The 25,756-nt window shown below is 38.8% G+C and overlaps 1 protein-coding gene across 1 annotated transcript in view; it reads left to right on the plus strand.

Moving 5' to 3' along the window:
• The window catches only part of E2F7 (E2F transcription factor 7), a 38,056-nt gene extending 29,328 nt beyond the window's left edge, over positions 1-8,728 (plus strand). Inside the window, exons 10-13 of the mRNA XM_019755019.2 lie at positions 700-1,189; positions 2,303-2,558; positions 4,192-4,613; positions 5,949-8,728. Of these exons, the coding sequence (XP_019610578.2) occupies positions 700-1,189; positions 2,303-2,558; positions 4,192-4,613; positions 5,949-6,116 (1,336 nt within the window). The 3' untranslated portion in view covers positions 6,117-8,728. The remainder of the gene's footprint in view (positions 1-699; positions 1,190-2,302; positions 2,559-4,191; positions 4,614-5,948) is intronic.
• The last annotated feature ends 17,028 nt before the right edge of the window (positions 8,729-25,756 follow it).

Here is a 25,756-nt window from a genome sequence, read left to right on the forward strand (position 1 = left end):
TGTTGGTGGGTCTTGATTTTGAATGTGTGCTGCCTAAAAATTCTACAATAATACTGAGTGCAATGGCACAAGACTGCCAGGAAATGATAATTTTGAAGATAAGATTATTTCCACACTCACTACGCACTTCACGTGTCTCACAGTGGATTTGAGACAAATTAAATGTGTCCTTTAAATCAAAGTCTGGTGCAGTCTCTTCTGCACCCAGGATCCCTCCCAGGGACTGAGTCTGAGGCCCAGCTGGGTGACGTTCAGTCGGTTGCTTAGCCTCCGAGCTTCAGTTTTCCTCCCTAGTCAACTGGGGGAAATGAGAATAGCTATCAATATTATAATAATTATGTAAAATTATGATAATAGAATGCTATCATTATAGCATCTATGTGCCTGGTAAGGGGTACGTGCCGGGTAACTGATAACTCTGAGATGTGGAAGAGGCAGGAGAGAGCCAGTATTACTGTCACCTGAGCTCCTCCGACATCAGCTACCCCACCCATCCCTAACTGTCTATCTCGGTTACACCTGGTCATCTGTCTCTGGGATAGGTTAGCTAATACGGGCCCAGGGAGTATGTTTTAATATCAGCCTGAGCAGTATCATCTCACTCCTGCTTTAGTACATCTCTCTACGGGAAGGCAGAGAGCCAGGAGTTGGCAGAATGTGGTAACTTGAGAGGACCCATTATGTTTCTTTCTATTACAGGGAGAAAGCCTTTGAGAGTAACAGAGTGATGCCTCCGTCAAGCTGCCTGGACCCCGCTGCTCCTTTCCCCATCCACTCTGTTGACTCAGAATATGGTGTGAATCCGTTAGCCCGCCAAGCATTCTCTATGCCACAAACAGACTTGCAGACCCTCTCCATGCAGAATGGTCTGAATGCACAAGGAAGTGTCCCACTTGCAGCCCCCGACGTGGAGAGTCTGAAGCCAGCCCCACTGGCCAGCCAGCCCTTGTTGTACGTGCCCTCCACCTCGCTGTTCATGCTGTATGGGAGCCTGCCCGAGGGACCGTCCCCAGGGTCAGAGAAGGACAGCAGAAGCTCAGACATCTCAGCAGCAGCAGAGCAGTCGTCCACACCCTCAGTTCAGAAGCGCCTCAGTGAGGAGAGAAAACCTCAGGGGGAGGAGGAGCCAGCCACTAAAAGACAAAGTAGGGACTACGAAGATGGCCCTCTGTCCCTTGTCATGCCCAAGGTAAGGGAGATCGGGCAGCATGTTTAATGGCATCCCATTAACCCAGAGCTGCTTCCTCATAAGGACACACAGATAGTAATAAGTGACTGAGTCTGGAATATGAGGTATTTCATGTGTCGCATGCATAATTAAGCCCTGGACTAGCTGGGCTAGCTCTCCAAAAAGAAAAAGCAAAAACCTTGCCATAAAGTAATACTGTAAGATAAGTTATTTTTATAAAAGTCACACGTTGTATAAAATGCTAAAAAGTGTAAAGGAAAAAATCCCATCCATTAAGCCACCACATAGAGGCAATCCCTTGTAACATGGTTGTATGTTTCCTCCCCGTCTTTTTGCTATATTTTCTTCTTTAAAATAAGTTGAGATCACTGAAATCATCATCTTAATATAGGATGCAACTGAGTTCCAGAGTCAGACTGTGGGTGCTATTTGGCTTTCAGTGGCTGTGCGTGGTCAGTTCTCACCTCTGCTCAGAGATCCCGTTTCGCCAGCCACAAAATGAAAAGAGCGAAAATATGAACTGTCCACGTCTCCCGCATAGTAGCCATTCAGAGGTTAATGAGATGTGACCAGCGAAACTCTGAGAAAGTGGAAGCACTGTCATTACAGCAGTTTGTAGTGGGTCAGCTCAGCTCACTTTGTGGAAATCAGTCCATTAAGATCCTTTCTCCCCTATTCCCTTCTCTTGGCGGAGTGAATTTTCCTAATTTTGTAGATTGTCTGGGTTGCAGAACAGAAGTAAAAGACTGGCTGGCATATGCTTTAGATAACCAAGATGGCTTTGGCCTCCCCCACAATTCTTAACAGGCCCCTAAAAGACTGTGGTATCGACACCCTTCCTGTGTTAGCAGCTCAGAAATTTATTCCACAATCTAAACACCCTGGCTGGTTTTCCATTATTAAAATCTCCATCATTTCTATGCTTGAGACATAGCTTTTCTTTTCAGACATTCCTATAAATATGACTGAAACAACTGGCATACACAAATCAGTGTGGTGCACAGCGATATTTGATCTTTTTGTTTATGTTAGCTATTTTGAGAAAGCTGTTATTAAGATTTGCTACTGGGATTTTTGACTTGCTTTTCTGGTTCCTGGTTTGGTTGTGCGTAGAAACCCTCAGATTCCACAGATATTGCCTCTCCCAAGACCCTGGATAACAGAGGATCTGTGCCTCTCGAAGACATACACCTGAATAGCCAACTGTGTGCTACAAAGGAATTTTCAGGGAAGACTACAGCAAATGGCTTTGTTTCTTCTGAGTGGGGAAATCCTTCAAGAAATACAGAGATTGAAAAGCCTTCCAAAGACAACGAAGGCACCAAAGAGCCATCTTTGTTGCAGTATCTTTATGTGCAGTCACCGACTGGTAAGAGATGACATCATGTCTCGGAGTTCCTTGGGGTAGTCAGACCATCAGTTGGATTTTGAAATCTTTGTCCACATCACGTGACCAAAGCGGTTCCTTGATGAGCTGCGGTCTACAGCCTCTGAGTCATTTTACTACTAGCCCTCTCGTTTACCCCATTGATGAAATGAAGGGAGAGGCTGCTTTCACTTTCACCAACCTCAAGGATAATAGGAAAATAATTAGGCAGGTGGTTTATTTTTTTAAATGCCTTAAACTTTGTTTGCTAGAAAAGCCCAACAAATTCAAAAAATTATCCTATTTTTATAATTCTGCTTGGTCCGGCATCGGTTCGGTATCACAGCATGAACCAATTGGCCACTATGTGCTGATTTTGCCAGGGCTGGACATTAAAACCACATATTATCTGCATGTACTTGAGACGAGTATCCATCTCATTTGTAAAACAGCAATGATAATAGCACCTGCTTCCTGGGGGATGGAGGGTGCTATGAAAATTGAATTCAATTTAATAAGATAATACATGTAAAGCCCTTAGAATAATAGTGCCTGACATTTACTAAGACTCAATAAATGCTGTATTTTGAAACAAAGCTGAAATATAATAAATACCTCATTGTTAATATGTACATGCTATATATGCACGCTGTACGTGAAGCTCTTGATACAAAGAGACTTAAATTGATTTGCCTCAATTCCTTGTTCACTTCCCAGGTTAGCGAGGTATTGGTTATCATTCACGCATTTAGAAGACATTCTTTGTTCCTTTAGCAACTATTTCTTGAGTGTATAACCTAAGTATGATACTCAGTATTGTAGATACATTGATGAACAAAACACAGAGCCACCCCCTGCTGAATAAAAATGACAGCCCAGCACAGGGGTTTTAGCCTTTTCTAGACCATGGACCCTTTGCCATCTGTGGTATAGCCCATGGATTCCTCCTAGGTATGTTTCCAAATGCACAGAACATAGGATTATAAAGGAAGCCAATTATATTGAAATGCAGTTAGAAAAAAAATTTTTTAATTATAATAATAAAAACATGTGACAGCAAGTCCAATACTCATAATTTCAAAGTTGTGGTGAACTGTCTATGAAGAAATCTGCCATAGCTGTAATAGTCTATGAATATATCTGCTTTTTACTTGTGACAAAGTCAAGGTACTGTTAGGTTGGTGCAAATGTAATTGTGGTTTTTGCAATTATTTTTAACCTTTTAAACCACAATTACGTTTGCACCAACCTAACATTAATACCATTGTGATTTGTTGCCTGTGATCTTAACGGAGGGAAATAGAAATTTCAGCAAGAAGTGCGCGAAAATAGAGATTCAATTTTTCCCAGCCAAGTTCACTTTCCTCCTCAATCTGGGTTCAGTGAAACTCATATTTAAAAACCCTCTCAGGAGACGTGGGCATCCACCAAATTCTCACACAGGGAAACATGGGATTTCATTCGTAGCCATTGCTGTGAAGAAGCGATGTGGGGCTGGGAGAGCACAGAAAGCGGTTGAGCTGGTCAGGTGGGTTAATTTTTTGTGGACTCCCATTTGAAAGGGCCATGAGGCACGTGAACTTGAATGGTATCTTCATGTTATGTTGATTTTCCCCTTGTTCTGCTTCTGTTTCAGGATTAAATGGTTTCAATGTGCTCTTATCTGGCAGTCAGACTCCCCATGCAGTGGGGCCACCTTCAGGTCAGCTGCCATCCCTCAGTGTTCCTTGCATGTTCTTACCATCGTCAGCACTGGGCCCCTTTCCTATTCTCTACTCTCCCACAATGGCTGGGCCAGTTTCCTCTGCTCCTGGCACTCTCCCAAACACAGGACCAGTGAATTTTGGCTTGCCTGGCTTCGGATCAATGGCTCATCTTCTCATCAGCCCTGCAGCCATGGTTAATCCAAAATCGTCGACACTCCCTTCCACAGACCCTCAGCTTCAGGGTCCATGCTCACTTCACCTGAGTCCGGTGATGTCAAGATCACACAATGTCAGCCAGCCGGAATCGCCCATTTATGGAGGCCCTCCAGTCTCTGTGGTAAAAGTACAACAGGTGAGCCCTGAGTTTCATTTCAGGTTGGCACAAGAAAGCTCATCACTCTGTAACAGGGATGCCTACATTTAATTAGCTTCGATTTTAGTCAGATAAGTGTAGGACAGAGACTCTAGGTCAGGTTCTACCCAACTTCCAGCACAGACCTAGAGGTGTCTGCTCATTTGATAAAGTATGGAGACTTAAGGCAGGAGATCCTATGCTGAACGACAAAAATATTTTTTAGTTGTCATCCCATTTCTTAAAATTAGAGGGATGTAGTTTAGGCACAGTTCAGGGAATATTTGATGAATGCTGAATATTCATGTTCTCCAAGCTTTCATTTCCTTAGGTCAAGAAAGGAGACCACCCTGAATTTTAATTGTACAGCTATAGAAACAATCGAGGGAAACAGAAGTCTTAAAACTGATGCAAAGATTTTTAGCATCTGTCATTTCTTAAATGCAATGTTTAGGAGGCAGTGGATACACACACACACACACACACACACACACACACACTCAAAGTATATACAAGTGTCCATGTATAAATATATATAATCAATATAAATTAATCAGTACTGTATTTCCCTCCCACCCAAACTCCATTTGTACTTCAATCAATAAGTATCTGTTGAATTCCTGTCATGCATTAGGCATTGTTCAGAGTGATTACTGTCTCTCCCAAAGAAAAAGAAAGAGTTGTACTGCGGCCAAAAATATTTTAGACAAGTTATTCAGAGGCTCAGAAGTTGACTAGGCATTGAAATAAACATGCTAGTTTTAAAACAAAATGATTACAACATAACATATTGCTTGATCACCAGTTATGTACCAAGCACTGGTCTAGGAAGTAAGGATGTAACAGTAATGGTCTCTGCTCTTTTAGAACACATTAAAGGGGTAAATGTTAGCAAGTGAACAAAAAGAGTGAATAGCATACATACACTTACTATTTCTAGCATGCTCTAAACTACTTTATAAATAGTTTCTTGTTTAATTTTTAGAACCCTGTGAAGTCAGTACTTGTATCATGCCCATTGTGTGGATGAAGAAACTGAGGGACAGAGTAGTTAACTTACCCAAGATCACACAGCTAGTGATGGCCGAGCCCAGGGCCTGGCTCCAGGTGCCACACTTGTAACCTCTTTCCTAGGCTGCCTTTCAGCACACAAAATAACGAAGTTAATTTCTAATTGTGACACGTGTTGAGAAGGAGATAAATCAGATCCCTGTGACAGAAAAGCAAAGAGGAGGGAACACCTGCCTAGGGATCACGACACAGGTCTGGGCTTGCAACTCAGACTGGGAACAACTTGACTTCACTTCTGTTTTTACTTTTTTTTATCTTTGATAGTCATCCACTCCAGTGACCCCCAAGAATATCCAACACACTCCCTGTGAGACATTCTTCAAGACACCTGGTAGCCTCGGAGACCCTGTCCTTAGAAGAGAAAGTAAACAGTCTCGAAACACCAGCTCAGCACAGAGGAGACTTGAAATATCCAGCAGCGGAGCTGACTAACCTGATGCTTTGCCAGGCGGGGGTGGCATCAACCCACTTGAATTTCCCTGTGTTACAGGTCATGTCCTAATGCTGAGCAGAAAGCAAAATGCAAACTGTCGGTTCTTCAGCATGCATCCTTCCTCTCGTTCATCCAGGGGTTCTAATGTTAACTTCCCATCATCCTGAATCATCGTCCATTGTCCTGAAAGTAATTGTTATTAATTGTGCATTTAATACCAGTTAGTGTCTAGACTCTGTGCCTGGTGTCACAGTGAAAGCACCGACTGACTTGTGGTTTTGCTTCAAGAATCATCTTATTGCTGGAAGCACATCTGAACAGGCTGCTGGAGCCTTGTGGTTTTTCTGAAGGTGGGGCCTGTCTAGCACTTAACTAGAGGGAGCATTCTTGACATGTATTTCCACTCGCACCGAGTAGATCTATGGTGAGAGAAACTTCCTTTCTGCAGTTCAAAAAAATCTCCTGCTTCTTTAGACTTCACCAGGAAGCCAACTTCGGTTGTGAATCCTATGGTTTTATTTATTTTGTTCCTGAAATGGGATTTAGTGCAAAAAGTTTACAACTGCAGCAAAACATGCTTTTCAGGGTATGACGTCTTGAATGTTTGTACTTTTTCCCTATAATTTGCCCTGCACTTACTTTACAACCTAGTAATAATGTGGGTGAATGTATATACATGACAGAATGTCAAGACCAAAATAACTGTGAATGACACACCTTGCTGTAAATGAACTGTGCTAACCCTATCTGGGCATGAGAACTAAGATGAACTCGAGCAGCTTAGTAGCTGCCTCTCAAATAACTGTAGACAGAAAACTCCTACCATGCTCAGTTTCCTTCACTACATGCCCCTGTGGTTTTTATTTAAATTTTAACTGTAGAGTATCAGGTATGGATGCCTTCTAACAATTGCTGTTTATTGAATAAATCAGGATAGAAAGTAATTATATGGAAAATTGGAACCTGGATGGGACCTTTTGGTAGAATTCTGAGGAGTTAATGTGGAAATTGATAGAGGGCGAGAGGTGATTATTTTTTCTTTCACTTCTTTTCTTCATGTTTGCAAGGGTAAGAGAGAAAAGGGATACATTATGTTCAGTATCCAAGGGTATTCAAACCATTGTTATTTTTCAGAGTACTTCTGAAAAATAAGAATGGTGAAGGCAAGGGTTTATTGTTCTAGCATGAATACAATTCTGGAAACTTATGCAACGTCCCTTTATTGGACCATATTCCTTTAGGGTTTCAGTAAGTAACCTATCTAAATTTATTGGTATTTACCTCACTCCTGTCTCCTCAGAATAAATGGCCTTCTCCCTCCCTCCCTTCCTTTCTTTATTCCTTTCTCTTTTTAAAAATTTCTATCTTAGATTTAGAATCTTGATGTAGGGTTTTATTTTATTTTTATTTTTGGACCCAATAAGATGTTATATGAAAGAATAAAAATATTAATTTAAGAGACCCTGGGAGTCTGAGTAAAGTAGCTTTATATTAACTACAGGATAATATTAGCCTTATTACCCCCACAAGATTTTTTTAAAACTTGAGGTAGATAGCTAGATTAAATAAATTTGCTATTATATAAAATTTTTATCAACACTAAACTTTTAAAGTTTACAAGATGTTTTTTCCCCCTTTATCACAATCTTCTCTAGAGTTAAACAGATAAAAAATGTGATTCCGTCATCAATAATTGCATGGTAACGATTACCTTGAATATGAAGGGTTCCCTAGGTAGCGCAACAAATAAAAATATGCCCTTTTCAGGTAGATCACAGGATATGCAGCATATAAACCTGCTCAGGGTGCACGCATTTTAAATATACCATGTTTAAGACCTTCCACAAATATTTTCATCTGAGAGGTCTACATTCAAATGAAAACAAACTGATATTTTCCTCACTGTCCTTCATCCATTTCACTGTAACTCATTTGCTTCCTGTTTTTAAAAATTCTGTTCAAGATAGAAAATTCACAATTCTTGAGCGGTGTTAGGAATATTCTCATTCATTAATGAGAATATTATGATGCAGCAATAGAAAACGAAGAACAAATTCCTTTTCCATTATGTCTAGTACCCGCTTCTTAATGTGGTTGTATGATGTGTAAAAGTAAGAACACAGTAGTTGTTTCCATCGGGATCATGAATCTGTTTCTTACAGAGCAACTGAAAGAGACTTGGCTATTTGGGGTAGCGACACAGCAGTGGCAATCTTGAGTCTATCATTGTATAACTTAGTAAAATTAAAAAATAATGGTTGGTAATTCTGCTAAGGAAATGCAGCTTTGAGTTGGCACTGAGGAAGGTGTGTGCCCTACACTGTCCAGGGTTTGTGAAACCCTTTTATTCTGGTACAAGAGTTGGGGGTATATAACTTTTATACTTGAATCTGCTTACCAAGTTTACATTTCTCGATTCCTTTTTGTAAGGTGCTATTTCTGTGTTTAAGAAACTGTCTTTTGTTGTTGTTTTTTTTCAGTGTAAAGCTGCTTTCTGCTTATCTTATTGCACTGCTAGTTTTATGTAGGTATTAATTTTATTGCTGCTTACTGCTTTTGTTTTCACATTTAGTTCTGCTCTTTTTTTCTAATGGCTATATTATCTATAGCTGTCTTCTTGTAGCTTTACCATATGTAAACTGTTTTTTATTTCTTTTAGAAAAATATTAAGCTTTATAAAATAGCAATAAAAATTAAATTCATTTAATAAGAGATGTTGGTTGATGGTGGATTTTTGTGTGTGTGCTATTTTCAGGAAAACCATTCATAGTTGCAGCATAAACCCAAGTCAGATCTTTTTGCTGAGACTTTCCAGTGGTTCTCCAACACCAAAACTTACTGAGTCAGAATTGCATGGGAGCTGTGGAGAACTGAGGGATTAACTGTGCTTCAGAGTTCTGAATTAGAATCTAGAGGTTTGGAGCTTCCAGGTGATTCTGTTGCTTATCCAATACAAGAAGCACAGGTGAATGCAGACCACCTCCCCAACTTCTCGTTGTATCCGCAAGGTTAAATGCTTCTCGGTCTACGAAATGCCCATCAGTAGATGACTGGATTAAGAAACTGTGGTATATTTATGCAATGGAATATTACGCAGCCATAAAGAAGAAAGAAATCTTACCATTTGCAACAACATGGATGGACCTAGAGAACATTATGTTAAGTGAAATAAGTCAGAAAGAGAAAGACAAATACCATATGATCTCACTTATATGCGGAATCTAAAGAAAAGAATAAGTGAATGAACTAATCAGAGACAGTTTCGGAAACATGGAGGAAAAACAGAGGGTTGCTAGAGGGGCGGGGGGGTGGGGATAAGGGGAAGGTGAGAGGTTTTGGGAACGTACAGAGGGATAGTGGATGGGGGGAGGGGGGTTCACACAGTGTGAGGGATATAAATGATAAACGTCTAAGTTTTGCTTTGTCTTGTGCACCTGAAACTAATAAAAAAAAAAAAAAATGCTTCTCGGTCTAGCAAATACCCACCTTTAGTTCAAAGCCAAATTCTATGGTTAACCCTCACTTTTAAATGAACCTCCAAGTTGACTTAATCTGATTTTTGGTGGCGTCTTTTATCTCCAGAGTCAGTTACATTGTACTGTTAGTCTCCCCTGCTAAATTGTGAGGTGCTATGGAAAACAACATCTTCAAAACACCAATATCAAGCCCAGTGCTTGGTACGCAGTACGAAAATGGTGAACAGAGGAACTGTAGGACCCCGCAGGAGAGCTTCTCCCTTTGCTAGCATTGTTAGATTCAGCTTGTGTCCCCTTATTTTACTGTGACCTCGTCCTTCTAACTCATTACTTCTTGCCCCAGTCTCTAGCCTCACAAGATGTAAAATAACCCAGGATCAATTTCTTCTACACAAGTACCCGGATTAGGATTTTACTAGCATATATTTAGTGGCATTACATTATAATAGGATCTTGCTGTATTATAGGCCTTTGCCAATGTTGTCTCACATACGCCCTGTCTGTCTTAGTTGTTTTTAACAGTGTAAATAAACCATGCATTGAACAAGCAGGACTTACGGAGAAATCATGAAAACAACTTTGATTTGTCTCCCAGTGTTCCTTTAAACCTGATCAATGGGGGTAACCCACTCGCCCTTGTATGGACCTTAGCTTAGGTGCTGCGACTTCCCTGGTTACTCTACGTAGAAGTTCTGTGGTCATTTTAAGTTACAAAGACAGTGTCAATTCATTATGGGAATGAGTATTTAAAACTTCTGCACCTGGGGCTCAGTTACAATGTGAGAAGAGGACAGGGTCCTTTGTCTCTGCTGAGCATTTCTCCTTAGCGAGCCTGCCTAGATTTCTAATGCCAGCAAGGTCAGACTCTCGGGCAGATTTAGAACAATCTCAGTCTGGCTCTGCCATCAGCCCACATCAGTGCCCTTTGCCCTGATTCCTGGAGCAAAAGCCCAGCCAAACTCCTAGCTGCCTCTTCCTCTCTCCACTGCCAAAGCTGCCAGCACACCCACATCCCCTGGGTCTCCCAGGCACCAGAACACACCTCCAACGGCAGGCAAGAGGTGACAGGCAAGCACCTTGTTTTAGTAAGGAGGCAGCGGTGAGGAACCACAGCATAACCAAAGAAATCACAAAATCATTTCGCTTTCCATTTCTTCAAACCTTTCAAGGCTTTGAGAGTGATGGGATTCAATAGCTGTGTAACAGCTTTGCAAAACTTCCTCTATCAATACTCTGGAATGCAGCAGTCACCGTAATTTGGTGCTGCAGCCAAGCTCACTAGTTAACATCCTGTTACAGTAGTTATAAATTTCCACCGTCTAAGATACACATTATTCTAGATGATTTTTATGGCACTTCATATCTCACCTTTATAAAAGTTTTGATTTTTTTCACAAAGCCACGTTAAGAAGTAGTTACTGAATATAAAAGGAATTTGTTGGTTTTCTATTGCTAAGTATGGTCATAGAGTCAGAAAGTAAATATTGATAGGTATTAATTTTTTAGTTTTAAGATCAGTTTGATTCAATGAACTTTCTAACCTGAAAATACTTCTGCAATTAAGAAATTATACCTATAGCTAAGATAGCTTTCTTTTTTTCATTCCCTTATATCTAAATTCTTGTTTGGAAATAGCCCACTGGTAGTCTTCAATTTGATTGGCTCTTCTGTACAAGCATCCAATCTTTCCTTAAGGGTGCCCTAAAAAATTGTTAATAGATAATGAAGAGTCTAATAAAAGTGGGTAATCCTGATAAAACTTACTTTTGTTTTAATACAAGAGTTATTAGAGACTTAAATTCACAAAAGGAAATATATATACCAAAAAAAAAATTTAACTGGTTTGATAGTGGAACCATTTCTTTTCTTAGAGCATCATACAAGATTAGAGTTTGCCAGACGGTACTTTAAGAAGCAACGAATTCACCAAACAACCCTCTGAAACATTCTTAATCTTCACCAAAAAGAAAAAGGATAAATATTAGCCTTTTAAGGTTAGAAACCATAGGTAATTTATATCTGTATTCACAATGCCTACCACAAAATGTGCACCCAATTAAAAATTGGGGGTAAGAATATTGGATGGATGAGTTAACACAAAAATTTTAAACAACCTTAGAGGACTTTCATTGCATGGTTCTAGGTGCATAATAGTTATTTAATAAGCGATTCTGGTACAGCTTTTTTTTCCTTCTCTTTTTTTTTTTTTTTTTTTTTTTGCTTTTAAACTTTCAGTGGCATTCCATGCAGCATTTTCTGGACCTTAGAATACTTTCTACTCCCTTCACAGTCTAGTTCCCAGTTGTCTTCTCAGCTATGCTAGATATTGTCCATTGACCTTGGGCATTCATTTTTATTCTCCTAAGTTCTCTTAATCACAAGGTCTGGAAGCCTGGGAACTACATTTCCTAGATCCCCTTGCTATCAGGTCCTAGATATGATTTCTGTCAGTAAGATACAGTCATGCATGTGCAGAAAAAGGAAGCTGAAACTGTTCTTGCTGTTCCAGTCGGAGCAACTCATGCACAGATGGCAGCAGGCTGAGTTTTTGCAGCAGCCATACTTTATTCTACTGTCTAGCCCAGGACTATATACCAGCTGTGATGTTGGCAGTGGTTTCATACTGTTCCCAAACACCAGGAAGAAACAGCACCCCTCTAACCTCTGGTTAGCAGCCATCGTGACATGATCTAAACACTTCACAACAGCCCCCAGACTTCCACTTTCCCTTCCTTCCAGCAATTTTGTAAGTACCTAATTCCCTGTATTAAAACCTTCCTGCTCGAAATACCTAGTATTTTCTAATTTCTACACAGAACCCAGGCGTCATATCTCTACCATTACTTCCATATTCTTCTCCATCTATCCTCTGTCAATTACTCCATTCTCACTGCTCATATTTTTCACACTCTTTTATGCATTTCGCACTCTTTTATGCCTTTGCACCAGTCATTCCCTCTTCCCACAATGCCCTCCTCTCACCCCATTTCTCTTTCTCTATGAGGCTATCTCATATGCATCTTCTAAAATCTAATTTAAATGTCCCTCCCTCAGGAAGATTACTTTGGTTTCCCCACCACACTGTGAGATCCTCCAAGGCAGGAATTAATTTTTTCTCATCTCGAGTCTAGTACCGTGCTCAATGAATATGTGAATAAATGGTCAACCAAGCTAAAGGATACATAATAGTGCACCCCAAGTTAGGGTAGCTATAGCTTAACATACAGTGACAACACGAAAATAGTGAGTACAGCAAACAGTAGCTTCTCACCAAAATCAGACATTCATTGATTCTCACCAGAATCAAATCATGTATAGCCCTACCCTACCAAAATCATGCTAATCATTTGTTCACTCAGTAAACATTCACTGGTACTAAGCAAACAGAAGTCACAGTGGGGATTCCACACTTTCTCTTTTTCAATGGTAGAGAATTATCAAAATGTAATGACCAAAGGAACTTTGAAATTATCTTATACACTCACCTATTTTACAGATGGGAAATCGAAGCAAGGGGGTTAAGTGACTTGCCCTGGGTCACACTGCTACTTAACCACAAAGCTGAGACCAGGACACAGGACTCCCAATATCCCACTTCAGCACACTTGTCCCTATGCCATGCCACTGACCAAGCTCAGGCAAAATCTTTTTTAAAAATGTTAAAGACATTATCTGTATAAACCTATCCAAGTTTCAGGATGTATGAATTTTATAGACCACAACTCGGGTGTGCAAAAAGGTGTGACTTAACTACACAGGCAGTCAGTCCTCTCTTTACACAGCCAACTGAAACTGTGCAAAGTAAACTTAGCATTTGAGCTGGTTTGGTAAAACACACATGAGATCACCAGGTAGAACACAAGCAGTGGGCAGAGGGCTTGGCTGGTGCAAAGGCCTGGATACATAATTGCAATCGTTCTGTGATCGTTAAAATTTTTTTATCAAAGAAACATTAAAAACTCTTACTGTTGACTATAAATATTTAGATAAATGAAAAAATAGTAAAACTAATTTATGTAACTTAAAATATTAGAAACATTGAGAATTAAAGTGTGTTGTTTCTTTGTAAAAGTCTTATTAAGAATAGTCTGAACAGTGCTTATCTTCTCATTGTATAAATTAGATACATACTGATCCTCTTTTCTGTGTCATGAGTGAATTGTTACACTTTTTCTAAATTTGGTTCAGCTTCCAAATTTTATCCTTTCAATTCCGTTAAATATCTCCAAAAGTTTGTTGACTGTAAAGTTTTTGCAGGCATCACTTTCTCTGGGCATTTTCATTCTCTTCATCACAATCACTTTCTTCACTCAGGTTGATAAATTCATCTTCATTAGGTTCCTCTGCATATCTAGAGTCTCCCGAATGTTGGCAGTGTTAACATCCCCACTATCAACTATTTCTTCCTAATTACATTAATGTTTGAATTTCAACTACAGCATTATCACTTTTTGTTTCTTTGCTTCACTTTCGTCTTTGTTGGCCAAGTCTCCCTTTTAAGTATACGAGGTCGGACAATTAAGTTCGTGAATTCATCCTAGAAAAAGTGCTACATACATCATTGCTGAATATCACTATGGTCACCTTCAAAGTACTCCCCTTGGGAAGCTATGCACTGATGCCAGCACCTAGTCCACCCTTCAAAGCAATTTGGGAACTCTTTTTCTGGAATGGCCATCAGAGCTGTCATTGTATTACACTTGATGTCCTGAATGTCATCAAAGTGTCTTCCTTTCAATATTTTCTTTCTTCGGATAAAGACAGAAGTCATTGGGGGCCAGATCAGGTGAGTAGGGAGGGTGTTCCAATACAGTTATTTGTTTACTGGCTAAAAACTCCCTCACAGACAGTGACATGGGAGCTGGTGCATTGTCGTGATGCAAGAGCCATAAATTGGCGAAAAGTTCAGGTCGTCTAACTTTTTCACACAGCCTTTCCAGCACTTCCAAATAGTAAACGTGGTTAACTGTTTGTCCAGTTGGTGCAAATTCATCATGAATAATCCTTCTGATATCAAAAAAGCTTAGCAACATCGTTGGAACAAGTTCACGAACTTAATTGTCAGACCTTATACTTGACCCTTAACAACGTCAGGTTTAGGGGTGCCAACCACCGATGCAATAAAAAATCCAAGTCTTACTTAAGTCGGCCCTCATCATATGTGGCTGCCCAACCATGCATCGAAAATACAGTATTCACTTTATTAAAATACCATGTGTTTCATCATTGGGAAACACAGAGGCAACATGACTATATGCTTTGTTGTCTGCATAAACAGACAGACTTGTGCACAAAATACAAACTTTGAAAGGAGTGATGTGATTAGCCATTGGTCATGATTGGCACGTGTTTGTTTTTTTTTGGTGGGGGGGGTTTTGTGTGTGTTTTGCTTTGTAGAGATTTGTGGACTGAAGCAACGAAGTTTCTACTTTTATACAATTACTCCCAATTAATATATCATATCATGGTAATTGAAATGTGAGCCCTGGTGTTATTTAACTAAACCATGGTAACTGACATGCATGCATATCAGAACCGTGAAAAGCAAGGACTGTTTGTATATAGCCTATAATTGAAATAAATTCCTATTTTAAGCCCTCATTCTACCTTGTGGATTAATCAAGTTCAGTCAATTCAGAATCATATCAGTCAACCTAGCCACCTCCTTCCCCCCACACAATTCCTGCCACTCTCTAGAAGTAGTACCTTGAGTGGCAAGTATTTAAAAACATAATTCAAACAAGCTTAAACAATAAGAGGCCTTGTTGGCTTACATCACCAGAAGCACAGAGGTAGGACAATGACTCCAGCTCATTTTTACTCCAATCTTTTTGTTCTGCATTATTCCAGATATCAGTTTTAGCCACAGGTTGCAGCACTTACAGCTCTACACATGCCAAGATCAAAGGGCAAGGAAAAACAACTCTTTGAAAGTTCTTCCAGCAGAGTAAGGGTTCCCCAGAAAAATCTCTCCTTAGTTCTTATTGGCCCAAATTGTGTCACATGTCAATTTCTAGACCAACTACTGACAAGGTATATAGGATTACCTTTATTCCCTTTAGACCAGGGGTGTCCAAACTTTTTCCAACGTTTTTTACCAAGGGCCATATGCAGTAAAATACACAAACAGCCGGGCCACTCACTTGAGGTGAAGTATATATTGCCTCACCTGGTTTATTTAAGTAAACTAAATATATTTTTGGAATTTGCTGCAGGCCAATTAAAAATGGATTGTGGACCACAGTTGGCCCGTGGGCTGCAGTTTGGACACCCCTGCTTTAGACCTACCTAGAACTGAAGGACATGGACTCTGTAGGGGAGGGGTTGACACCCGAACAAAATTTTGGTTGTTAGGATGGAAAAAGCAGGAAATAGACTCTGGCTAACAATAGTAATTTCACTGTAGCCCCACCCTATCTCCCTGCAGTCCCATGGCATCAGGACAGGGGAAGGGCAAATTGGTTTTCCATCCTTATGTGTTCAATTGACATCAGCTGAGATGTACATTTTTCCTTCTGCTCTTCGATGCCTATGATCCCTTTGACAGCCACCATGGTTTCCATGGACACCAAGTCCAGGCCCCTGGCATCCCCTGCTGGGCCTTCCTCATCCAGCCACAAGAAGTCTGAGTCTGCTGGTTCTCAGGCCTATGTCACCATACCACACGTAGCCCCAAGGGAAAATGCTAGTTTTCTAGGATGATGATCTTTCAACAGCTTTTCATACAATCCAGGGGCCCAGGAAAGTCTTATGAGGCCGTCTCTGATTCTCTCTGCCAAGACGGTCTCAGGTAAAACTGAAATCGGACCCTGACACTGAAACCAGATCCCAATAGTTTTTTATTTTTCCTCTCTGTAGTTAGTGGTGTGTGTGTGTGTGTGTGTGTGTGTGTGTGTGTGTGTGTTTCAACAGATAACAACCAGGCTTCCTCACGGTGCTCCAGAGACCACTAGACAAAACCAGAGCAAACTGGTCCCAGAGGCTGGATCAGGAGCAGTTAGCAGCCCAACATGACCCTAAGCTGACCTCATGAGGATAGTGTAACCAAGATTTATAGATTCACGTAACAGAGGTGGCACTGTAACCACCTGAGGCCCTTTAAAAAATGAGAAGTCCATCAATAAGGAAGATCCAGTCCCTAGATCAAATATGCACACATACAGGACTGACCAATCAAACTCTGCCAGGTTGAAATGACCTTCTTCCCCTGCCCTCTTTCAAGTCCCTTACCTTAGATGGCCTAGTTCCAAGACTATCCAGTCAGACCCCCTAAATTAGAATTAATGAATATGCCTAGCCCCTCTTCACCCCTATTCTTAAATTTACTTCACATCTATATTTGGGGAGACACTATTGTGTTTTCTCTCCGTCTCCTCTTTGGGCTGCCTCATGAATAAAAACCTCTTTTCTCTGTAAAAACCTGTTGCCTTAGAATCTAGTGTCTCTCTATGTGATGCACAAAGTACTCACCAGTTTGGGTCACTAACATGACTGGGCCACAGTCTTATTTTCTGTTAAGTCTGCCCCTTTGGAGCAGCCATTTGTAAAGCTTCAACTTGGCGTGCAGAAGCAATTAGCTTTTTTAACCCTACAAGGCCGCTCTGGTAAAGTGTTTCAGTTATTTTGAAGGCATAAAACTTAGAGAAACTCTTGTTCCATACATAGACAAACATATAAAGCTGTTTATTGTTTCATTTTTGTAACCAAAAGAAGCTATAAACAAATGAAAGTACCAACAACATGGATAAATAAATTGTAATCTATTTGTATCACATACTACTACTAAATACTTTAGATGAAATAACTAAATCTATATGCATCAACATGGATATGTCTAATACATATAATGTTGAATGGGAAAAGTAAGTTGTCAAAAGATATATAATTTTACATTACGTACATTTTAAAGCACTTTTTTCATGTGTGTAGCAAAAGTTTATTTTTATTGCTGAATAATATTCTATTGTATGGATGGATATCCTACAGTTCATTTAGCTAATGCATTTGTTGATAGATATTTCGTTCATTTATAGTTCTTGACCATTACAAACAAAGCCGCTATGCATATTTGTGTATAAGTTTTGTGGTGAACATATGCTTTTATTTCTCTTGAGGAAATAACCAGGAGTTGAATGACGAAATTATATGATATGCGTATATTTAACTTCTGAAGCAATTGCCAAAATGTTTCCCAATTTGTACGTATCTTTGACATTCCCATTAGCAATTTGTGAGTTCCAGTTCCCCTACAACCTTGATATTACCTGTCATGGTCAGTGTTTTGAATTTTATCCATCCTAATAGGTGTGTAGTTGTATTACATTGCAGTTTTCCCACAACCGTTGAGGTATAATTGATAAATAAAAATTGTGTATATTTAAGGTGTGCAACTTGATGTTTTGATATACATATGCATTGTAAAATAATCATAGGAATCAAGCTAATAACCATATTCTTAGCCTCATATAGGTACCGTTTTCTGTGTGTGTGGTGAAGACACTTTATGCCTACTCTCTTAGCAAATTTCATGTATACAATATTGTTAATTATGGTCATCCTGCAGTACTTATTTATTTTTCATAACCAAAATACTTTTGTAATAAGTATGTAAAAGAATAGACACAAAGAATACACACTAGCATCAGAATAGGGTTATTTCTAGAAAGATAGGGGCTTAAAAGGGATGCAATGGGATTGGTGGGGTGCTCCAACTGCATCTACAATGTTTTACTTCTTTTTTAACAAAGGAATCTGATCTTAAATAACAGTTGGTAATTCTGGGATATAAGTACTCATGTCTTTGTTATACTAATCCCTGTACTATTCTCTATGTTGGAAATACTTTGTAATTTTTAAATTAAAATAAATATTTTAATATAATAATTTTAGAAAATGATTACCATCAGTTTACTATAAATCGACGGTTCATACATTTGGGGTTTTCATGAGTGCAGGAAGTTGTAATATTGGTCAGGATATCTGCTGTCTTTTCCTGGAGGAAGTTTGTACACCCTCACCATGTCGAACTCAACAAAGGCCATGAACTTACTTTCTCCAGCGGGATGTTGACGGAAGTGACGCACATCCCTTCGAAGCAGAAGTTTTAAGGAACTGCTCCTGGTTTTCTATGTCTGTTTTTTCCTCTGCCAAGAGAAATCAGATGTCTCAGATAGGTGCTGCTGTGTCACTGTGTTGAGCCAGGATCAGGGATGTAGCCAACCTGCAAGGAACATGTGGCATGAGCAGAAATAAAATTTGTCCTCAAATCACTGAGATCTGGGGTTGCTTACTACCTTGATCTGATTTAGGCTGTCCTAACTGACACAATTTAAAAAGCATAATAAATGAGGTACCAACATAGCATGGGCTTTCAAAGTCATAATTAAGATCCTACCACCATTTTTTTTTTCAATGCAGAAGACATAGGAAAAAAAGAAGAGTTATTTAAACTCAGTAAATGCAACACATTGAACTTGACTATGCCTCCTTAGCTACTACCACCACAGCCCAATTTGGCATCAGATTTGTGAAAAGCTTCATCATAGACTGGCTTTAGGGATAAACCAGTGATTTCAATCAGGAGTGTGCAAAGGGATAGATATACATTCAAATAACTTTAAGGGAATCAACTCTCCTTGTATCTTCAAAACCATTTGTATTAATTTCTAAAACTGATAATCTTAGTAATTACTAAAACTGATATACTTGATAGCCTTGGTAATCTCTGGCCAAGTGTTATGCTGGTATAACTATTGTGCTGTACTTTGTGTTGTTATAGTACTCTGTTCCCATTTTCCCTTTGTCCCATTAAAAAGAAGAGCTTACCTCCCACACAATTGAAGGTGATACAGGTACACTGTTTGGGGTATAGAAATCTATGGGATATCTATCATAGGGAAAATTTCAAATATTGGTATCTGAGCTGAGAAAGTAAATGATTCTAATGATTGGGTACCAAGTCCTTTTGCAGGTCAGGTAGCTTCCAATTCTTTAGCTTTCAATACCATTGAAGCAAAATTAAGCAGTTGTCCACTGATCATTAAAAATATACATATTGGAAGAGTACTTGGTCATATTTGACAAGTAACTCAGAAGTCATTCAAATAATTGAGCTATACTGTCTATAAAATTTCTTCCAGTCCCATTACTTATTTCTGTGAATGGGGCTTACAACTAAAAAAATGATAAATAGAGACAGTATCAATGCTGACCCTTCTCTCATTCTAGCAAAAATAAATATTCATCATAGATAAGTGAACTAAATTTTTTAAAAGCCCTATTAATCTCACTAAGAAGTATATTTCCAAATAAAGCACTACTCTTTAGTGTTTAATAATTACCGATCGATATTTGTGTTTTTAATCAATTGTGTACTAAAAATATAGATAACTATAGCCTTATAGTCACAGGGAAGTTTTGTAATTTAAATTCTAATTTATATACTTATTTTTGTTACAGAGAAATACATATATTAAATATGATATATATATAGTATTATATGTGTAACATAATATACTTACATAAATAAGATATATATATATATATATATATATATATATATATATATATATATATATATTATTAGGATATGTCTGTTGAGGAAGTGGAGTTCAAATATAAGTTTAAGGAGGAAAAAGAATTATATGAAAATTATTTATTTAAAAGAACTTGCTCATGTAATTTTAAAATGGCTGATGGCATATATATAAAATCCTTTAGGTTCTATTTGGAGTCCATTATTTAATTTAAAGGGGTGATATAGTAGTTTTATTTGAATATGTCAATATTCACAAACTAAGGAGATTATATTTCTTACAATTATCTAAATTTATAAATTTTTATACACCAACTTAAAAATGTACTAGAATTTTTCCAAATTATTCCGAGAAAGGGATAAACCGACTGCAGACCACTACCTTATTCCCCAAAGACCGGCCCTCTCACGCCTGTCCCTCATCTTTCAGCTCCCAGTAGGCTCCCAGCATCGTCCACATGGTGGCAGTAGTGTATGTGCAGAAAGAGGGTTTTCCAAATCTAGAGGACTGCTATGTCTTTCCCGTGTTTCATTTGTAATCAACATGTAAAATAAACAGTTTACACATTGTATTAGAACAACAAATGTCCACTGTGACTTACCACTGCTAAATTTCAAACTATTTAATTAAATTTTCCAGTCATGTAACAAATAAGCTATAGCTATAAATATCAGCACTATATAAATTTCTTTTCACCCACCTGGGAAAGATCCGGACATTAAAATCATTTTTTACTCTCCTCTCTGCTTTGCTATTCCTTGTTGCTTACAGTCTATGCCTACCCCCTCAGCTTCAGTTGCTAAGCAACTAAAAGCTTTGTTGTTCTTGAACACTAACCATTAACTGCCCTAATTTTCTCTAATGAGAACATGGCTGCCGCCCAAATTACCTTCTTTTCCTGAAAAACAGAGCAGGAGTTTATGACTTATGCTGATAGTAAGGCAACCCACATCCCAATAGATACATGCAGGAAAGGAAAACCCAGAATTCCCAATCAGCTCTGAACAAAATACCTAGACACAGATTTCATTTTGCCTTATTAAAAAGATCATGATTATTGAGTATCCACTGTAGGTTAGGCACTGGGCTTCACATTTATTATTTCTTTTAATTTTCAAAAATGTTAATTCTTTTAATAGTCAACCCTATTTTTTACATCCCAGGACAGAGTCACTTTACAAGATTCTGTTGGCTGCAAAGTATGCTATATTTTTAGGAAGGATTAGTGACAAAAGGGAAGTGGGAACAGAAAACTTTGATAGATAATTCACTGGCTATAAACCAGTGATTTCAATCTGGGATGTGCAGAGTTTTCAAGGAATAGGTGTACATTCAAATAATTTTTAAGGGAATCAGCTTTCCTTGTATCTTCAAATTCCATTTGTATTAATTTCTAAAAACTGATCATATTAGGAATTACTAAAACTGATAATCTTGCCAGCCTTAGTAATCTCTGGCCAACAGTGATTCCTAGGCAATTTTTTAAATTTTAATTTTCACTTTAATTTTCCTCATCAGAAAGCTAAGACCAGTAGAAGTTAAATGATTTGCCTCAGTCATAGAGCCTGCAAATGGCAGATTTAGTTTCTGTCAGACTCTTGTACCATCATGGCACATTGCCTCTTGCTCATATTGGGTTGCATTAGTTCATAAAAAGGTGTCCTTTTGTCCAACATGTAAAAGTCTGATAAGAATTTCTACAGTAAATTGGTATGCAAGAATGGAAAGTTTACAGTCTCGCTGTGAATGGAGTTGGACTGACCCAAGTTTAAACCTTGCTTTGCCACTTGTATAACCTGAGAAAGTCACCTCCTCCGTTTGGCCTTCTATCAAATATATAAGTAAATAGTATCTACCTCATAAAGATGACTTAATGTATTAGTCAGGTTATGTTAAACTACTGTGACAAGTGGACTCCCAAATGTGTAATGACTCAAACGTTACACAAGTTTTCTTCTCACTCACACTGCAGTTTAAGGCAGGCATGGCTCATTGGCAAGCATATCTAGACTTCAGGCTAACAGGTTGATTGCAGTTCTGCTGTCTTCAACAGAAGACTTTCAAGATCACCTGACTCATCTCCATCCAGGTAAACTAGAAGTAGGAAAGAGTGGGAGAAGCATGTTTGGAGGCTTTTTAAAGTCACACCTGGAGGCTGGACATCACCTCCTTTATTCTGTTGGCTGAAACTTGGGCTTGTATAGCCATCTGCGAGAGGCTGGAAATGCAATGTGGCTGAGTTCCAGAGAAGAAAAGGATTTAGAATTTGGAGAACATTGAACAATATCTGCCAAGGATCGTGTCTCTGTAATCATTTCTTATCACAGACATGGTAAGAATTCAATAAATGTTAGCTTCTTCCCGCCCTCCCTCCTTTCTTTCTTGCTTTTTTTTCTTTCTCTTTCCATCATCCATGCCTGTATATAGAAAATACATCTCATATCAGACATAACTATTGATTACAGTATGACAACTCTTCAGTTGAAAACTGTAAAGTGGAGATGAGATGATTTCTACAGCAGGCAGCTTCTTGTCGAGCAGGAACCTAAGCCTGCTCAGTAAACATTCGCTATTTTCATCATGATTATGATTTCTTCTTTTCTAAGGTCTCATTGGCTACAAAATACTTGATTTACTAAACCACAAAATGAATATTCAAAACCATACTGCATTCTCCATGTTTCACTTCATAAATATTCTAGAATATCTTAAGTTGTCAGAGTTGAAAGGGCCTCTCAAGGCCAATTTGTCAAATTTTCTCACTTCTAAAGTGAGAAAATAAAGTGGAAAGTGAAGTGATGTACCCAAAGTCACATAGCTAGTCAATGGCAGTGCTGGGGCTCTTGATAGCTAGTCAAGATGAGGAGGAAAAAATGTATCCAAAACCCGTATCAGTGCTCAAGCAATGGTTGTGATTATTGAAGAAGTACATACAAAGTACTTTGAGAGCCTAACAGAGCTTAACAGAAATGTGGAAAGAGTCCTATTTCCTCAGAAGGATGATGTTAAAATGTCACAATTTTATCTAGAATCAGTATCATTTTTGGTTGAAATCATTTATCAAGTTAGCTAAACAATTTCCATGCAAGAAAAATAAATTAGGAGAGTTAACTTTTGATGGGGGAAATAAAGTGAGAATTGGGGAAGGTCGAGACCAGGTTGGGAGAATGGCTTTGTAAAGACAAACCTAAATGAAGCAGATATTTGCATGAGGTGGGGACAGGAGTGGTGGTGCTGGCGGAGAAAGGACTTCAGAGCCCAGGAACCCACATAAAGAGAGGTTTTTTGTTGTTGTTGTTTTTAACCTATTTATTAAACACATGAGAGCTTGGATAGCAAAAAATCTCAGAAGGCAGGTGGACAGATGTCATGACATCATTTCAAAACAAGCACATTAATTCTCAGATTGCAAAATGACTTGCCAAAAGATATAGTGGAGGTGGGACTTGAACCTGCTCTTTAGCTTTCAACCAACATATGAAGTTCTAACAATTATGTTCACGAACTTGTTACACCGATGTTACTGACCTTTTTTGATATCAGAGGGATTATTCATTATGACTTTTTACCAACTGGACAAACAATTAACCAAGTTTACTATTTGGAAGTGCTGAAAAGGCTGCATGAAAAGTTAGACGACCTGAACTTTTCGCCAACAATTCGTGGCTCTTGCATCACGACAATGCACCAGCTCACACGGCACTGTCTGTGAGGGAGTTTTTAACCAGTAAACAAATAACTGTACTGGAACACCCTCCCTACTCACCTGATCTAGCTTCCAATAACGTTTTTCTTTACCCGAAGATAAAGGAAATATTGAAAGGAAGACATTTTGAAGACATTCAGGACATCAAGGGCAATATGACAACAGCTCTGATGGCCATTCCAGAAAAAGAGTTCCCAAATTGCTTTAAAGGGTGGACTAGATGCTGGCATTGGTGCACAGCTTCCCAAGGGGAGTACTTTGAAGGTGACCATAGTGATATTCAGCAGTGAGATATGTAACACTTTTTCTAGGATGAGTTCGCGAACTTAATTGTCAGAGAACTTGTATGGTATAGGAAAGGAAGCAGTGTGTTATCAAACACAAACTTTATTTACTTCATGATTGTACTGTTACAGACCATGGTAGATTGATTGTAAATATGGTGCCAATGCTGCACTCACCCCCCCACCCTCCTTTATCCGTACCCATTGCAATATGACTTTGCAGTTCTACCAGCTGGTAGAGTCCATCATCCCCTTCCCTGAAATCTGGTTTTCCTTGTGACTTGCTCTGGCTAATAGAAAGAAGCGAAAATTATGATATCACTTTGAAGCCAGACCATAAGGGACCTCATGTGTTTCAGCTTACTCTACTTTGAACTTCTGCCTCTACCATGAGAAAAAAATCTGGGCTAGCCAGCAGGAAGACGAGAAACCATTTAGTGTAGAGTTGATTCATGTCAGCAGAGACATTCCTAAACCAGGCAGCTCCCAACCATCCCACCAGCTCACAGGAAAGACATGAACAAGCCCGGCCAAGGTCAGCCGACCTGCCCAGTATAGACTGGTGAGTGACAATAAATGGTTGTTTTAATCCATTACATTTGGGAATTATTTGTAACTCACAAGTTGCTAACAAAACAAGGGGAGTCTTGCTCAGATCAATCCATAAAGATTCACCCAAACATTACAGTAATATATTGGAAATATGTGTCAGCTTCTTCTAGTTTCTGCAGCTTTCTTATGTAACTTGCAAAATGTATATTGCTCCTGTTTCTGCCAAAAATCCTTAAATGAAAAATAATAATTACTTTTCTCAGTTACAACCATATCCGACTTAAATAAATGCTGAACAAATATTTAAAAATATTTATCCCAAGGACAGCAAACAATTGGATTGCCATGTTTCTTTCACCTTTGCCTGCTTTGTATATAGATCGTGGCATAAAAAAAGCTCTTAGGGAAGTGTATTAATTGTTCCCGTTTCCTTGGGAAACATCAAAAGCAAGAGGAGTACTTTTTTAGTCCAGAAATAGAAACGTTAATAGGGATTTGAGAGGTAAGATCAGGTCAGAAGTTGATGGCTGAAAAAGACATCTCATTCCTCTTAATCTATAGTCTCCTCTCCTTCCTGAACAACATGTCCTGTGTCACTAAGTAAACGTTAGCCTTTCGAATATCAGTTCCAGACACGAACACATCTTCAGACTTTGCTGAGTTTGGAGTTTGGAGGATCAAATTTCAAGAAAACCAGGCAAAGTCATTTATGAACTATGTGAGAGTGGAAATTCCATATGGTTTCTGACTTGTAAAAGTATAATAATATTTTTTAAAAACTCTATCTTCTCCATCCAAAGTTGTTCTCTTAAAGTATAACCTTGTCTGGTGGTTTCGCTCTAAAAGGAAGTATTTTTAAACGACTCCTCTGGAAGTAAAAAGTTATTTGTGTTCACTTTGAGTCTGCGTCAGCAAGTATTTCCATATGCTGTTCGCCTGCAGGCTGTTGGTGCCCATACAATTGACTGAAGACAGCCTGCGTTTCTTCAGACCTCGGGTAGATAGAAAAAGGAACGTGATTTGACAGTTAACATTTTAGACCTACTTAATATTGAATCCATTTAAATAGAGAATAAGGAACTCAGT

The sequence above is a fragment of the Rhinolophus sinicus genome, linkage group LG02, assembly GCF_036562045.2.
Source record: "Rhinolophus sinicus isolate RSC01 linkage group LG02, ASM3656204v1, whole genome shotgun sequence".
NCBI lineage: Eukaryota > Metazoa > Chordata > Mammalia > Chiroptera > Rhinolophidae > Rhinolophus > Rhinolophus sinicus.